The following is a 17,292-nucleotide window of genomic DNA, read 5'->3' as shown; positions in this document are numbered from 1 at the left end:
TTTAAATGGGTCTTTTTTCATTCATTGTGTGGGGTGCTTCAAAATAAGTAAATAAACCTTAAAAAATAGCATCCAGTTCTTTTTTTAAATTATGTATTTATTTCTTCATTCATTCATTTATTTATTCATTTATTTATTTAATTTGAGAGAGAGAGAGAGAGAGAATATGCATGAGCCAGGAGGGGCAGAGGGAGAGAGAGGGAGAATATCAAGCAGACTCCATGCTCAGCACTGAGCTTGATGTGAGCCTGGATCCCACAACCCTGGGATCGTGACCTGAGCTGAAATCAAGAGTCAGCCTCTCAACCAACTGAGCTACCGGGTGCCCCTATTTAAAAAAAAAAAAAAAAAAAAAAAAAAATTTTCTTTTTTTAGTTTATGCCTTTATTTGACAATCATTGGTTAGTTCTCATCCACATTAACTGTCTGTAGATTTTTTAAGGTGGTGACAGGTACATAGATAACTAACGTAAAGAGCTTGTTTGGCGAATCTTCATCCTCCTTACATTTTCTGGACAACCGCATATGGATACAGTATGGAACATTCCTTATTCATTTGGCTCAGAAAGCATTGTTGAGCACTGACTGGTGTGAATGTGCACGTCTGGAGTCCTCATTTCCTTCATGGCAAATTTCCAGATCTCTGCGAGTGTCTTCTTGAAACCCACTCCATAGGTGTGCTTGTGAATAATGCTAGTATGAGTAACAAGAAATATTTCTTCTTGCATAAGCTTATATCAGCGCGGATAACCATTGGTGGTATATTCTCTGGTCACTACCTCGTTGATGGTGGAATGGCCCTTCTTCTTCTGGCCACCCTTCTTTGTGGGAACCATTCTGCCAGGCCCTGGTTGGAAAGGAAGCAGCATCCAGTTCTTTTAAAGGATACAATATATTCTCTAAACTTTAATGAATAACTAAAAACAAACAAACAGGGGCACCTGGGTGGCTCTTGAGCATCTGACTCTTGATTTCAGCTCAGATCATGATCTCACAGTTCATCAGTTTGAACTCTATATCAGGCTCTGTGCTGTCAGTATGGCCCCCACTTCGGGTCTTCTGTCTCCCTCTCTCTTTGACCCTCCCCATCCTCAAAAAGAAACATTAAAAAAATTTTAAAAAAAGGAGTATGAGCCACATGTTTTATATGTGTGTGTGTGTGTGTGTATATATATATATATATATATATATATATATATATATAATCAGTTGGTGGACATATGTTATTATACATTTGGCCAAATCCATAGAAAGTACAATACAGTGAACCCTAATATAAACTATGGACTTTGGATGATAATGATGTGTCAATGTAGGTTCATCAGTTGTCATAAATGCGCCACTCTGGTGGGGGATGTTGATAATGGAGGAAGCAATGCTTGTGTGATGACAGAGGGCATATGGGAAATCTCTGTATCTTCCACTTAATTTGCTAAGAACCTAAACCTAAAAAACTAAATCTTTTTTGGGGGGGTACCTGTATGGCTTAGTCAGTGGAGCATGTGACTCTTGAACTCGGGGTTGTGGATTCAAGCCCCGTGTTGGGTGTAGAGATTACTTAAAAATGAAATCTTAAAAATATTAAGTCTGTTTTTAAAAAAATTATCAGTTAAGGGGAGCCTGGGTGGCTCAGTCGGTTAAGCATCTGACTTCAGCTCAGGTCATGATCTCACGGTCTGTGAGTTTGAGCTCTGCTTCAGGCTCTGTACTAACAGCTCAGAGCCTGGAGCCTGCTTCAGATTCTGTGTCTCCCTCTCTCTCTGCCCCTCCCCTGCTCACACTCTGTCTCTCTCTCTCTCTCTCTCTCTCTCTCTCAAAAAATAAATAAACAGTAAAAAAAAAAGATCAGTTAAAAAAAAGATTAGTTGATAATTAAAGGTATAGGGAGAAATTAGCAATGTAAATGACCTTTCTTGTTTTACCAGAAATCTGCCAACCTAGGTGGGAATTGGAGCCTTTGGCTCCATCTACAGGCAGAGTCCCTCTGTGTCTAAGTCTCTGTGCCTTAATGTTTCCCAAAATATGCTCCATAGATGTGCTCCCTGCCAAAAAGTTCCTATGGTCATATAAATTTAGGAAACAGAACATGTCCTTTTCCTTCTTGGAGACACCAACCATACTGGCAGAAAAAAGGCTCTGAGGAATCCTACAGTAAAGAAGCTTTAGCTTTATTGAACTCACAGCTTCTTAGACATATTTTATCAAAGAATCCTGTCCTCACATAAAAGCTATGCATGTCTATTGAAATGATGCCATGGAATTACAGTTCATGATATTTTGGATCAGTCCTATTTATGGTCTGGAATTTGGGAATTCATAGGTCAAATGTTTCCATACTTGATATTGTTAATCCTGTTTTAAATGGCTTCTGGCTTTGTATTCTGAATTTAGAGGCTCCAAGGGTAATTCTGACAGTATTCATTAGGCCTGCCGCAGCCCTATTCAAAGGAATGCTGGGAAAAGGGAAAACTGTGCCCTGATAAGATCTAGTGATGAGGGTTTTCAATCCTTTAGTCTGAAAGGAGGAGACAGACAGGACAGACACTCACTGAATGGAAGTAGAAAAGTGGGGCTAACATGGGAGTGGGGTGGGAGGGGTTAGACCATTTCTGACGTAAGGGTATTAAGCAAACCACCAACTAGCTTAAGGAAATTGACTGGCCCCCCAGCACAGAGACCATGTGCTCACAATTTTGGGTAGCTCTACACAGAAGCCCCAGCTGAGGGCCAGCGAGGCTGGAAATTCAGGGCATCTTCTGCTCACTCCCTTTTCCTTGGCATAAAGATGATACCTAATCAACAACACTTGTGCTTACGGAGCTGTGTCCAGCTGGAGGGGTACATTTAAAAAGGTCTCTTAAAGGCATTTGTGACATAAGAAGAAATACATAGTTGGTCTCTGCCTCCAGTTCCTGACACAGAACTCCTAAAATCCTTGTAATTTCCTGAGTGATAGGTGAGATAGGAGCATTTTTTGTTATAATATTTAGTTTTCCCTGACACGAGAGCTTCTAAGATACTTGGAATCTGCAGAGGGTAGAGGAAAAAGAGTCTATACCTACCAGCGACAGTGAGGCCTGCCAGTGTATTAAGAAATCTTCTGGTGGGGCGCCTGGGTGGCGCAGTCGGTTAAGCGTCCGACTTCAGCCAGGTCACGATCTCGCGGTCCGTGAGTTCGAGCCCCGCGTCAGGCTCTGGGCTGACGGCTCGGAGCCTGGAGCCTGTTTCCGATTCTGTGTCTCCCTCTCTCTGCCCTTCCCCCGTTCATGCTCTGTCTCTCTCTGTCCCAAAAATAAATAAAAAAACGTTGAAAAAAAATTAAAAAAAAAAGAAATCTTCTGGTGGGGCGCCTGGGTGGCTCAGTCGGTTAAGCCTCCGACTTCGGCTCAGGTCATGATCTCACAGTTCGTGAGTTCGAGCCCCGCGTCGGGCTCTGTGCTGACAGCCCAGAGCCTGGAGCCTGTTTCAGATTCTGTGTCTCCCTCTCTCTCTCTGACCCTCCCCCATTCATGCTCTGTCTCTCTCTGTCTCAAAAGTAAATAAACGTTAAAAAAAAATTAAAAAAAAAAAAAAAAAAAGAAATCTTCTGGTGTCACTCTGCACCCCTGACACTGTGTGGAGCCAGCCAACTTGAAGTTTGGGAAGAGAAAGGATGAAAGGTTTGCAGATGAAGAACATTTGATTCCTAGGTGTCCACATGGTCCCTAATGGATGAAGCACCATCTATGCTGCAATTTGCTAAAGGTAAAAGTTACCGATGAGTTTAGAGATGGATACAGCTCCCTGGGAGTGTTTTACTGGATGCATAAGAAAATGCAATCCAATGAGCAAAAGGTAAAATATACGATCCCTTGGTTACTGTTACCCATGATAACTAAGATGGTGTTAAAACAGAGCGCTGAGTTGAACCTTGATGCTAGATCAGGCTCAGATTTCTGTTTGATCTGAGCTTAGGCCACTGGCCTCAAAGCCCCCCTCAGAGGGAAGAACTACGCAGGCACAGCAGAGAGTGCCTCTAAGACCTCTGGCCACCAGTAAGATAGTCCACATTAGAAGGGGGCAAAAGCAGGAAATGACTGAAAACAAGGAGTATAGGGTGGCAGGGTGCCATTTTGTGGGCGGGTATCGTCAGTTTCTTGAAGACCCTTTATCAAAATGGATTTTCAGAGTAATTTATGGGGAGTGGCTTTGGTTTTGAATGCTGTAGATGGAAGAGCAGGTCTGGGTTCATACAGGACCCACAGCTACTAATGAAGAATCACAGATGGGTGTACCTGATCCAGACACTTGTTCCTGAGGGAACAGCTAGCCTCATTTACTGGATAAAAGCCACTATAAGATCTGTTTACCCTGAGAAGGGAGACTACCCAACTTTCTCTATAAATGCAAGTGGAACACCATAGAAGAAGCAGCTGATATGTTTCATATGCAAGCCATGTAGGACTGGCTTCATGATAATCAGGATATTCACTTACTAAAAATGCCCATCATCCAAGTTATGGTAAACGCTGTGCTTGAGGGAGCCGCCTTCACAGGGGCACCCCATTATAAGAGTAGTGCTGGATAACTAAGCAACAGTCTAGAAGCCTTGTGGAATTTGCTGTCTTAAGCTTCCCCTCATTAGTCTTACAGATGCTTATTAAACTATTGGTTAACAAGAGAATGGGAGAGGCGAGGGAAGAGTCCAAAGCTGGTTTTAGGAAGATGAAAAATTTAAAATGGCTTTTAAGAAATAAGGTGGATAAAGGAAAGAAATATTGATAGGGGTGAAGAAAAGAGACAAAAGAGGTCAGTCAGGACACCTGGCTGGCTCAGTCAGAAGAGCATGTCCCTTTTGATCTTGGGGTCGTGAGCTTAGGCCCCATGTTTGATGTAGAGATAAAAGAAAGAAAAGAAAGAAAGAAAGAAAGAAAGAAAGAAAGAGAAAGAAAGGAAGAAAGATAATCATAGGACTCATCCCATCAGGGTGAAAATTGTTAGATGGTTATTTAAACAGGAGTTAATAAAACTGATATTGATAGGCTTAAAACACAGGTCTTAATACTACACTATTACTAAAATGTTGAGCAGGCCAATGAGACCCCCAACTGCTCCTCCAACATTAAAGGGCCCCAAACTAGTCAGCTCTATTTACCCCAGTTTGGAGCAACTTTAAAAGTGAGAAATTGGACCTGCAATCACTTGGGGCAAAACAGTGAGGCAGATTAGTCGAAGTAAAGATTGGCAAAAGGGCCAGAGTTCCTCTGCTCCACCCTCTAGCTGAGAACCCAAAGCCTCATACACAAGAGAGGGTAAAATGGTCAGGGGATGGAGAAGTTTCCTAGAGCTCTTGTTAGGGGAGCCTCTTGTACTGTGCACCAACCATACTGGGGAAGTCCTGCCTGGAGGGCTATAAGTAGATTGAGACGATGCAGAAATGTAGGCACCGTTCAGATTGTGAAGATCTGGAGCATTTCAGCGGGATTGTGTCAAGAGAGCCTGTGTCCTTTGCCTTCCACACTGCTTAGCCTAGTGGTGGTCCTGTGAGCGTGACGCTCAGAAAGGTCAAGGGTATGCTCCACAGAGCAGCTGCAAGCAAACTAGGGAGCTAGGAGTGTAGGTTCACAGAAGGTTGGAACAGCTCTGGGTGGGGGTGGTAAGATCAACTGAAACGCAGTAAGTGTTGGAGGTCAAAGCTGGGGTAGAAGAGGGAAGGAGAAGAGAGGGTCAGACCATGTGTGTGCGGTCCTGGGCATCGAATCTAGCAGGTACTGGTTAGAAGAAGTTGTATACCAGGTTTTAAGAGATATGTGTGTGTGTGTGTGTGTGTGTGTGTGTGTGTGTGTGTGTTGGAGGGCAGTAGGCAGCATGGAGAGAATAACAGAGCAGGAATTTGGGCTCATGGAGCAGACAGGGTTACAGACAAGCACCAGACAATTTCTTAATATGTGGCATGTACTGTCACTGGCAGGTGTAGAGGAGGGGAAAATTTTTTTTGTTTACCTTTCTTTACCTTTTTCTTTACCCTTCTAAGTTTTTGACTGGCACTTCTGTAACAAAAGACAGATTAACAAGAGAAGAGCATACATATTTATTTAATATAAACTTTACGTGATGCAGGAGCCTTCATAAAGAAATGAATACCTAAAGAAATGATCAAACCTACATGCTTTTATACTAGGTTTGATGAAGACTTGTGGGAAGATGATGGGACAAAGGTTATGAGGTAAGTGTAGTAAACTGGCAAAAACTTAGCAAGAATGTTTGTGCAGATACTTTCTGTGTCCCTTCACGTTTGGTGATGAGAGAGGTCCTTTCCTCTGGGTATAGGGAGGGCACGTCTCATATGAGGGTTTTATTTCCTGTTTCAGGAGAAGATCAGAAAGTCACTCCTGCACATGCTATTTCTCAAATTAATTCAGCTTAAAATATTCAGTACGCCAACGGGTCCTATTTTGGGGGAACATGTTCTAGACCCCCCATCACAGGCATATATGTTGAACAGGCATATATGATGAACAAATGACTTTCGCCTGCAGGTGATGCTGGGGTAAGGCTGGGAGAAAAAGGAATAACCCTTGCTCGGAGTGACGCCAGTCAGCATGACTTTGTCTGACTGCCTTCTGCTGGTCCCTCCCCAGGTCACGTCTCAGCTCCTCACTGGCAACATGGCCCACTTCCAACTGCAGTATGTCCCAGAAACACAGCACGATTCAATGTTACAATTGTACATCACTGCCTGGGGTTTCCTCCAGCTTCCAACTTACCCCTTCATCTCTTCTGCTGATGCAATTGTCAACTCCTTTAGCTTGCCCAAAGCCTCCCCTTGACCTGGCAAGGAGAGTGGACTAGAAAAGTGTATGAAGCCTTTCCTCTTGACCCTGGTTTTTGTGATCTCTATAATTCAGGTGTGCAACTGTCTTCAGTGGGCAAGGAGAGTGTTAGATGAGTGAAGTCAGCGCCCATGATTCACGCAGACCCAGGTATCCATGGAAGGAAATGTTCAATGTCACCTTTATTTTAACACAGAGACAATACAGCGAAAAGACAAGGTGATATGTTTCAGAGAATGTACAGAGTTTTAAATCAGACTTTAAAATTATTCGACATGCCTCTCATGGAGAGATGGGGTCAAATTTCTACTCCTTGAATCTGGGCCCAATAGATTATGGCAGAATTCACAGCATGTCTATGCCGGTTTATAAGCCCAGGTCTTAAAAATCCGATGTCTTTGGCGTGCCTGGCTGGCTCAGTCGGTAGAGCATACAACTCTTTATTGCAGGGGCATAAGTTAGAGCCCCATGTTGCACGTAGGGCTTACTTGAAAACAAAACAAAACAAACGAAAAACCAAAAACTTATGTCTTTGACCTCTGTTTTTTAAAATTTTTTTTGAATATTTCTTTTTGAGAGAGAGAGAGCGAGGGCGCGGGTGCGCGCGTGAGTGGGGGAGGGGCAGAGAGAAAGGGAGACACAGAATCTGAAACAGGCTCCAGGCTCTGAACTGTCAGCACAGAGCCCGATGCGGGACTCCGACTCACGAGCCATGAGATCATGACCTGAGCCAAAGTCGGACGCTCAATCGACTGAGCCACCCAGGCACCCTTGTCTTTGACTTCTTATTTCTTGGAACCCAACCACCATGCTGTGAAGAAGCCACGCAGCTACAGAGAGGCCACAGGTAGGTGTTCTGACAGATGGTCCCAGCTGACAGCCAGCATCAACTACAGATGTGAGTAAGTGCACACTTACATGATTCAGGCTCAGCTTGAACGGAGCAGGGACTGGTTATGGAGCCTGACCCAAACTGCTTCAACGAAATAAACTGCTGTTGTTTTAAGCCACTAAAATTTGGGATGGTTTATTACGCTGCAATATATTACTAATTCAGAGTGTCTTTGATAATTATCAAAGAGAGGAAAGAATGAGAATTCACAAATAGCTGGAATGTACCGTTTTTTTCTTACTTTACAAATGGGAAGGGAAAGAATAGCCTATGAATGATGAAGTCTTTTGAAAAGGTGGGGGGACAACAAGGAAGAGAGAGGTGATTGCTAAGATGATGCCTCTCAAAACAGTCACAATGAAAAAGTGTTTGAAGAAGTCATTGAACTTATTTAATAAACAACACCTGTGGGGGCACCTGGGTGGCTCAGTTGGTTAAGTGTGCGACTCTCGGTTTCAGCTCGGGTCTTGATCTCATGGTTTGGGGGTTCGAGCCCCGAATCGGCTCTGTGCTGACACATGCAGAGCCTGCTTGGGATTCTCTCTCTCTCCCTCTCTCTCTCTCTCTGCCGTCCCCTGCTCGCATACTCTCTCTCAAAATAAATAAATAAACTTAAAAAAAGAGGAAGAAACAACACCTGCCATCTTCCTGCCATCCCTCTTGCTCAGTGATGTTACAAATTTATTTCCATTGCAAGGAAATTTAAATAATTATAAAGAAGGCACATTTCTAGCCTTTGTTTTATATATATGTACATATATATATATATATATATATATATATACACACGTATATATATGTTTTAAAGAAAAGTATCAGAAAGTTAGGGTAAATATGGTAGAATAAAGCCAAATTATAGATTCTTTCTCTGGAATGTTTTCCTACACCACCCACCAATTCTCTGATCTCTGGACACCCACTAAATGGGAAAAATAGTTTTTCTTTACTGCTCACACCAACACTTCTGACATCAAATGTATGGATTTTCAGCACCAAGCAATTCTGACACGAACAGCCTGGGGTTAGTGCAGACGCCACAGGTTAAGAACTCAGTCCCACAAGGCTGTCCCACTCCCCCAGTTTCACATGTTAATTGAAAGTCCAGGTTTTCGCCAGTGCTTCTGATTGACTCGGTAAAAATCTAGGGTTCCCACACCCTAACCTCAGGCTCGATAATTTGCTGGAGTGACTCACAGAACCCAGGAAAACACTTACTTACTAGATTGCAAGTTTATTATGAGAACCTACATCTCAGATCCAGCTGAACTGAAGCGATGCATAGGACGAGGACTGGGCGAAGGGAACGACCAAGTCCTCCCCAGCCATTGCACTCTTCCAGCACTTTGATGTGCTCAGCAACCTGGAAGCTCCCTTCCTTTTTTTTTTTTTAAAGATACCTTATTTATTTTGAGAGAAAGAGAGTTCGTGCATGAGTGGGTGAAGGGGCAGAGAGAGGGAGAGAGATATCCCAAGAAGGCCCACAAACCATGTGATGGTGACCTGAGTTGAAACCAAGAGTTGGATGCTAAACCGACTGAGCCACCCAGGCACCCCTGGGAGCTCTCTTCCTCAGTTTGAGTTTTTAATGCAGTCTCATTATGTAGACACGAATGATTACATCATTGGTCATTCGTGATCTCCAGCCTCTCCCCAAACCCTAGAGGTCAAGGGGTGGGGCTAAAAGTTTCAACTCTCTAACATGTGGTTGGTTCCTTTGACAGCCTCCATCCTTAGGGGCTTTCTAAAAATCACCTCATTAACATAAACTCAGGTGGGGTTGAAAAGGGCTTGTTATGAATACCAGAAGATTCTCCTTTCACCTTTAATACTCTGTAGCTGTATCAGGAGCTGGGAAAAAACCCAAATATTATAGCAAAAGATGCTTCTATGACTTTTATCACTTAGGGGGGTATTACAAGTGTTTTAGGAGCTTTGTGCCACATAAATATTTTGTATTATATCACAGTATCACACTATCCCATCCCTAAAACAAATGAAATGAATGAAACAAAACATAATTTTATTTTCCCTAGACGCTCTACTGAGCGATGGTAAGCTAATAATAGGTCTGGAGACAGCTTCCTAGATTAGGCAGGAGTAAAATGAGCATAAAAATTATGTCAATCATTGCAGCAAAACTAATAATAATAGTAATAATAATACAAAAATGGAACATGGCATTCAAAAGACAGAGGAAGAACCCAGGCTAGAAGAAAAATACCCATGAAGAGAAGAATTCTTTCTATGAGTGCATTGTACTATAGATAAATGTAGTACAAGTTCATATTCAATAAAAGAACCCAGTTTACAGATGATAAAACAGATCGAAATGAAAAAGGAGATTACAAAAGTATCGCATCTTGTATTTCAGCTTAGGACTTAAGTTTGAAATCGAAACTTAAACAATGCCATTACAAATCTAATAAGTTAAAATCAAAATGTCAGATTTCTGGTGTGGTGGAAAGTATAGATATATTCAAGAAAAAATTGAGAGTTTTGGAGAGGAGATGATAGATATGACGGAAAAAGAAAAGTCAATCTAAGCACTATTGGTTCCCTCTTATTATTCAAGAATATTTGTTAAGCATTATGTTTCCTAAGACTTAACAGAAACTTTGTACACTTCATTAAATAAAATTTTGTTTCCTTACTCTTAATGATTATATTTATAATTTATTTCTATTCTTTTTTAGTATAGTGTTTTAGACAACTGATACCTAATAACTATCTTGTCATCATTATTATGGAAAAAATATTGAGTTGCAAACAATCTATTTGTGAACACACAAATACATTGGGAATTTTCAGAATGGTATTCTAATAGAGGTAAAGGATTTAGAAGTGCTTATTTCATGCATTTATCTATTCATTCATTCCTCTGTAAGTTCCAGGAGGAGAAAGATTCTGCAGATTTTTTTCATTGCTCTGTGTCTCTGGGCCATAAATAGTATTTGGCATATAGTAGCTACTCTGTAAATGTTTGTCAAATTCACTACTCCATTCATTCAACAAAAATGTATTGATCACTGTGCTGGATGCTGGGGAAGCAAAGATAAGGAAGCCATTGTTCCTGTCTTTAAGGAGCTGAAGGTATCGTGGAAGAAACACATACTGTGTAGTGATAAAAATATGTCGATATAAGTATATAAAGGAGAGTAGCTTATATGGTGGGCACTGGGGCTACATGAATTTTACAGGGAAACAGACATTAAGGAAAGGATGTATTAAAGGGCACCTGGGTAGCTCAGTCGGCTAAGCATCTGATTCTTGATTTCAGCTCAGGTCATGATGTCACTATATGTGAGATGGAGCCCCGCGTCCAACGCTGCACTGACAGCACGGAGCCTGCTTGGGATTCCTTCTCACCCTCTCTGCCCTCCGCCACTCTCTCTCTCTCAAGATTAATGAATAAACATTTTTTAAAGGGAAAACGATGTAATAATATAAGAGAGGGGACTTCTGGCTGGCTCAGTTGGAAGAGCATTTGAGCCCCATGTTGTGTGTAGAAATTACAAAAGACAAACAAACAAACAAACAAAAAACCAACCCCCACTCCCCCCCAGCCCCAAACAACTTTACAAATATATATATAAGAAAAGAGGACGGGGCACCTGGCTGGCTCAGTCAGTTAACCATCCAACTCTTGATTTCAGCTCAGGTCATGATCTTGAGTTCTGTGGGTTTGAGCTCCACATTGGGCTCTGTGGTGTTGAGAGTGGGGAGCCTGCTTGGGATTCTCTCTCTCCCTGTCCCTCCCCACTCTCTCTCTCTCTCTCAAAATGATAAATAAATAAACAAACTTAAAAAAAAAACAAATTGCTCAAACCTGACAAAGATGAATTTGAAAGCGTATTTTTCTGATGGCTGAATATTTGACTACAATGGTACCTGGTAAAGATGCATTGATAAATGAGTTGCTTTGTTTTAGTCAGCTGCTAATAGGATCACTCTTCTTTAAATAGCCATTATTTTCAACTCCTATATGAATATTTTATTTTAAAGTAAAATCTTCAGAAGATTATAGATTTATGTGTAGATTTCCACATCACTCGGGTGATTTCATGTACTGATGCTATATACCTCATGCAACTGAAAGTGCAGCTTCAAGCTTAACAACAAATTTCTCTCTGAATATTGTGGCTTGAAGGGGAGCAAGGTACGTGACCCTCAAACATGCCACTTTGGCGTGTAGATTGTTTTGAGCTGAAGACAAGACCAGCAGACCAAGAAAAGCTTTATCTCTCTCTTTACTACCCAAAAGAATTTAGATAGGGGGTCTGGCGCAGAGAGAGAGCGAGCTATTACCAGAGATATCGTTTATCTGAGTGACCTATCTGTATGGCAGGGCAAACATCTAATTACAAAACATCTGCTCTTATCATCCTCTGAATCACCCTCCTCCCATTTGAAGCTCAATACTCCTCTCCCATTCCTTAGCTTAGGATGGCATATAAACCTCAATTGTCTGATTTGTCCTTGGGTCTCATGTGCTTATAGGGTTCCCATAGGTATATGCTGTTAATGTATTTCCTGTTAATCTGCTTTATATCAATTTACCATCCAAAGAACCTAGCAGGATAGAGGAAAATATGTCCTCCTCAACAGAGTAGTAAAAATTCAATCTATTTGGGGTACAAATGTAACACGCCCATGGTTTCCTAATTAGCAGGTGGATAACCAAAGACTTAAAATTGGTTATAAGAAAAAGTTACAGTGGAGATACAGTTTTCAGTTAACTTCAATTATCTAAATTAAAGGGGTGAAATTTCTGACCACTCTAGAGTCATTTGCCAAAGCATAAACTCATCCATTAATCCAAATGCATTTACTTCCACCCTCTTGTTGGATGCTGGGGTTACCAGAGCCTGCCCTGAAAAGATGCACTGTCTGGTGAGGAGAGATGGGCTCAAAACAACTGAATAAACCAACAATGTCAGAGAAGAGAGAGTCAGGAGACAGCCCTGGCCCACTCAGAGGAGTCAGAGAATGCCTCTCAAGGAGCTGATTTTGGAATTATTTGAAGGATGATTTTCTTCATCAGGTGAGGGGAGATGGACTCAGGGGAGAAGCAAGAGCCTATGGAAAGGCCAGGAAGTGACAGACTCCTCAGGAGAACTGCTTGTAGGAAGGGCATGTATTCATTCAAACAAGTATTTAAATGTTGACTAGATGCTAAGTTTGAGTAGCTTGAAGTCACTAATCAAGGACTAGTGCAAATTTAGGGAGGGTAAACATGTTAAGTGTGAAGGAATTGGCAGAAGGGAAGAGGGGAAGGAGTTTAAGAAAGAGTTCTAAAAGGAAAATGTAGCAGTAGCTACTATCTTACCACATGCCAGGCCCAGTTTAAAGGGCTTTATATATAATCATATTTAAATACATATTATCATATGTAATCTCCTGAACAAAAGCATAAACGGACTCATTGAAAAGCAACATTCTCCTAGCCCAGTTAGCAAGTGGATAAGGAGGCTTGCTTATCTAATTCTGGTGCCCTTGGCTTAACCACTAACTAGACTATTATTGTCTCCCCAGTTGTAGATAGAACTGTCAGTTTTAGGTGATGACTAAAATCACAGGCTGGGTAAACATTTTCCTGGTGGAGATTGATACTGGGAAGGAACCCTGGGAATAATAATGCAAATGGGGAAGTTTGTGAAAACACAGTAATAATTCTATTTCTAGACTTATTTTTTTGCCAGATTATTTTTGGTGCCATTTACTAAATGAAGGGTTGAATTTCACTGGGTTTAGCTGGGTTGAAGTCGTCTAGACATCTGTAACCCACATCAAAACCAGGACGAATCAAGAAGTAACTCGAGTTTTCTGGCACTCTTGCCTCAATCATCTAGGATCTAGGGCACTGTTCTAAGATGGTCCTCATTTTTGGTTCCAAGGATTTTTTCATGTGACCAAATACGGTTTCTCGGGTTTTTGTTTGTTTGTTTCTTTTTTGTTTTCTTGGTGGAGGAGGCTCTTTGGCTAAGCTGCCGATCTTGGACAGCAGGTGATTACTGATCACTAGTGTTTTCTGGGCGAGACAGTTGCACTAACCCCCTCCCCTCCTCCCCCGCCCCCCTCCTCCCAGCGTCTGGAAAGGTGCAGGATCTGCTAAACCGTGCATCGCACAGCGGCGGCCGGAGCAGACGCGGGATGGTCGCGTGTCCCCAGCAGAACAGAGGGGGGCAGCCAGAGAGCCTGGGAAAGGTAAGGGCAGAGAATCCGGGCGCGTATGGGCGTCTAGGAAGAGCAGAAGGTCAATTGGGCGGGGGAGGCAGTTGCTGAGTGCAGGTGTGGAAGGGGCTGCCTCAGGCCCACCCTTTGCAGCCGAGCGGGCGGGGAGCCAGGCCTGGGAGCCGAGAGGGGAACAGGGAGACTGCGGACTGGGCGCGCTCCCCAATCACTCTCTCCCCCTCGTTCCCAAGGCCTCAGGGAACGGCCCTCGCCCGGAGGCCCAGCCTGCCGGCGCCAGCACCGCAGCGCCAGCCGCGGCCGCTACTGCGGGGGGCCGGACCGCCGCCAGGGGGCGGGAGCTGCGCCGCGAACAATGGCCGCGCTCGGCCGCGGGCCGACTGGAGGAGGAATGGAGCTAGGGCCGGAGCCGGGCGCGCGGCCCGGGTCCGCGGAGGGCCGGGGGCGCGCGCGCGCGCGACGGGCTGGCAGGGACGCGGGAGCGGCTGCGCAGGCGGGGGCGCGCGGCGCGGGCCCGGGAGGGCGCGGCGGGAGCGCTAGGAAGGCGGGCGGAGGCGGGGGGCGGGGAGCCGGAGGGGTGGAAGCCGGCGGCGGCGGCGGCGGCGGCGGCGGCGGCGGCGGCGGCGGCGGCCGAGCGGGGTCAGTTCTCTGTAGTGCTTGCCAATGTTGGAGCCGTCTGCAAAGTGTCCCCGGCAAGAAGGTAAATACCCTTGTTGGGGGCGTCCGGGAGGCCCCGACTTCCGCCCCGCTGGCGGAGGAGACAGAGGGCGCTGGGGAGCCTTGCAGGTCCTCCGCGCGCGGCGAACCCCGAGAAGAGCGGCCCCTTGGCGGCCTCCCCTCCCCCGCGCCTTCCCTCCCTCCTCGGGATCTCTCTAGGCGGGAGGGGGGAGGGGAGGAGGACCGTGGGGGTGCGGAGGAGCCGGGGAAGAGGCGAATGAATTGGGGGGGGGGGGGCGTGTGTGGAGGGGTGGGACGACACAGGTGTCCGGAGGGGAGGAGCCGGGAGGAAGGCTAGGAGGCCGGCATAAATGGAGTGCCCGGGTTGGGGGTGGGGTGGGGAGGCAGGCGCCCGACGGAGGGCGCAGAAAGATGGGGTCTAAGGGGCCCGGGTGGGAACAGTCTGAAGAGAGGACGGTGGTTGAAGCGGCGGTGTGGGAGGGAGGGAGGGAGGGAGGGGGAGGGCCCGAGGGTGGGTCCCTGCGGAGGGGAAGGGAAGGGAGGGGAGGAGAGATGGAGCGAGGCCCTAGGAGGGTCTGCGGGGAATGGCCCCGGGGGCGCGGGAGGAGCGGCGGGCCCGGGGCGCGCCTTGGGGTGGTGCTGGTGGCTATTTCTGTATAATGGGCAAGTGGTGAAGACGTAACACGCCGAAATGGGGAAGGTAGGTGGGGCCGAGGGGACAAAATATATCCTATGACAGGCAAGTTCTGATGTGGCTCGTAAGAACTACTACCGTGAGGACTCGGCTTAAAGGGGTAGTTGGCAGTTAGTGACCTTGCCGAGGTGAAGGGAATTGGGCGGAGAGACAAAGATCAGTTACAGAATCCACTGTGTGAGGGCAGAGCCTCCAGTCCCTCCCGGGGAGAGCCGGGGATTGTGATGAGGGGGGTGTTCCGCAGAGGCAATCGAGGAGACGCTGAACTGGGATTCTTAGGGAGGGGGGCGGGGATAATGGCCTCGGGGTTCTGGAAGTCCCTGGAAATACGTGCAGGATTTTGCATTTGTGAATAATTTTCTTTGGAAAGGGTCCATACTCTGCGTGACCCGCCGCTCCCCACACCCCCAAAAGGTTAAGAACTCCTGGGGTAGGGATGGACCGTTCAATTAAGGGAATGTACTAAAGGATTTTGAAGTGGGCGGTTCCAGCAGAAACGATAGAGATGATCCTTTAAAGGTATTTCACTGTTAGGTGAAAACCCTTATTTTTAATATTTTGATTTCACAATTTTGGTGAACTTTTGCTGAACATTACTTCTCTTCTGATGCATCCTTACATTTTAGGAAACCATGGCGAACACTTGAATTCAAAATTATGATGGGCAGGCAGGATAATAGTAACCTTGTAGGAGAAAAGATTGCAACGTTTCTCCAGGAGGGCATTTCTTTCCTAGTCCTTTCTAAAGATGATTCAAATATATTGTTGTGAATTGAGCTGCAGTGGAAAAAAAAATTAGTTAATAAAACAATCAAAACCCAGACATCCTGTATCTCAGTTGTTTTGTAATATGGCAAGTGTTTCACTTTTCAGTTTGTCTATATTTTACTGCAAACCAGAGATCTCATATATCACTTGAATTGTAGATTTGCTGCGTTTTGCAGCAGGCCTGTATTAAATTTGTGAGGCATTTATACCAAACTGTGGGGTGTGTATGCTGGTTTTTTTTTTTTCCTGCTATGATTTCAACTCAAGTCACCATTGCCACATGTCATTACATAGCAGTGTAGTTTGAAATTTATTTGAAAGTGATCGTTAGCTGGAAGGATATAGTGCATATTTCCTAACAAATTACTGAATTTTTCCTCAAAAATCCGTTTTGTATCTGTAAAAATGTTGCAGCATAATCAGAATATGTATTGTTAACTACAGATGGAATGCCATGTAATTTTTAAGTTTTAACTTTTTATTTGGAAATAATTTCAAGCTTATAGAAAAGTAGGAAGGATAATAATAATACAAAGAATACTCATGTAACCTTTACTCAGATTTACCTGTTACCATTTTATTCACTTATCACTAGATCTGGGTCTGTCATGTGTACATAATATTTTTTTCCTGAATCATTTGAGGGTAAGTTACGTCATGACTCTTTATTACTAATCAGCATGGAAAACCATATAAATTTTATATTTTAGATTATTTGGCTTGCCTGGATTAAGTTCTAGGAAAGAGTGGCTTGGTTTGGCTTTCAACAAAGAATATTAAAAATATCTAAGATGATCAAACTTTTCAGTGTGTAAACAATACAGAAAGTGAGGCTGAGTGGTTTTCCTGTTTTAGGATCAGATTCTGAAAGATATAATTGGCCAGTACTTTGGGATTTTTTCTTTGTAGCTAACCTCTTTACTATCACTCCCTCCTTTTGTTCACTTTGAGTTCTGGATATCTGATAATTGATGTGTACAGATCATAATAATAAAGAGAATAATAAATAAAGAGAAATACTAGATAATAATAATAAAGAGAAAATTAATAATAATAATAAAGAGAATAATAATAAAGAGAAATACCTAGATATTGTAAAATTGAATTGGGTTAATATTAGACTGAATAGTTGGAGGCATGCACAGTATGATCAAATTATGTGTATATATATTTGTGCCTCTTTTAGGTACTCAAGGAAATATTAGATGAGTGTCTAGAATCCATAAGAATTACAATTTATAATTGATTTTAAATAAATC

The 17,292-nt window shown here is 43.8% G+C and overlaps 1 protein-coding gene and 1 pseudogene across 16 annotated transcripts in view; one reads left to right on the top strand and one right to left on the bottom strand.

Moving 5' to 3' along the window:
- Positions 1-287: 287 nt before the first annotated feature.
- On the bottom strand, positions 288-999 carry LOC132664186 (large ribosomal subunit protein eL31 pseudogene; annotated as a pseudogene).
- Positions 1,000-13,782: 12,783 nt separating this feature from the next.
- Positions 13,783-17,292, top strand: part of STAU2 (staufen double-stranded RNA binding protein 2) — a 306,203-nt gene continuing 302,693 nt past the window's right edge. For 7 of the 16 annotated variants that reach the window (XM_078441527.2, XM_078441523.2, XM_078441521.2 and 4 more), the window contains exon 1: positions 14,490-14,593. Coding sequence is in view for 1 of the 16 variants with exons in the window: in XM_078441532.1 (XP_078297658.1) it covers positions 13,855-13,908 (54 nt within the window). In the remaining 15 variants the exon portion in view is untranslated. Of the gene's footprint in view, positions 13,909-14,484; positions 14,594-15,116; positions 15,272-17,292 lie in introns of those variants that run through there. The other 9 variants (XR_013553422.2, XM_078441516.2, XM_078441515.2 and 6 more) reach the window with 7 other exon arrangements.

The sequence above is a fragment of the Panthera onca genome, chromosome F2 (assembly GCF_046562875.1).
Source record: "Panthera onca isolate mPanOnc1 chromosome F2, mPanOnc1 haplotype 2, whole genome shotgun sequence".
In the NCBI taxonomy this organism is placed as follows: Eukaryota; Metazoa; Chordata; class Mammalia; order Carnivora; family Felidae; genus Panthera; species Panthera onca.
Note: the sequence above shows the minus strand (reverse complement) of the source record. Positions and strands in the feature narration are given on the sequence as shown.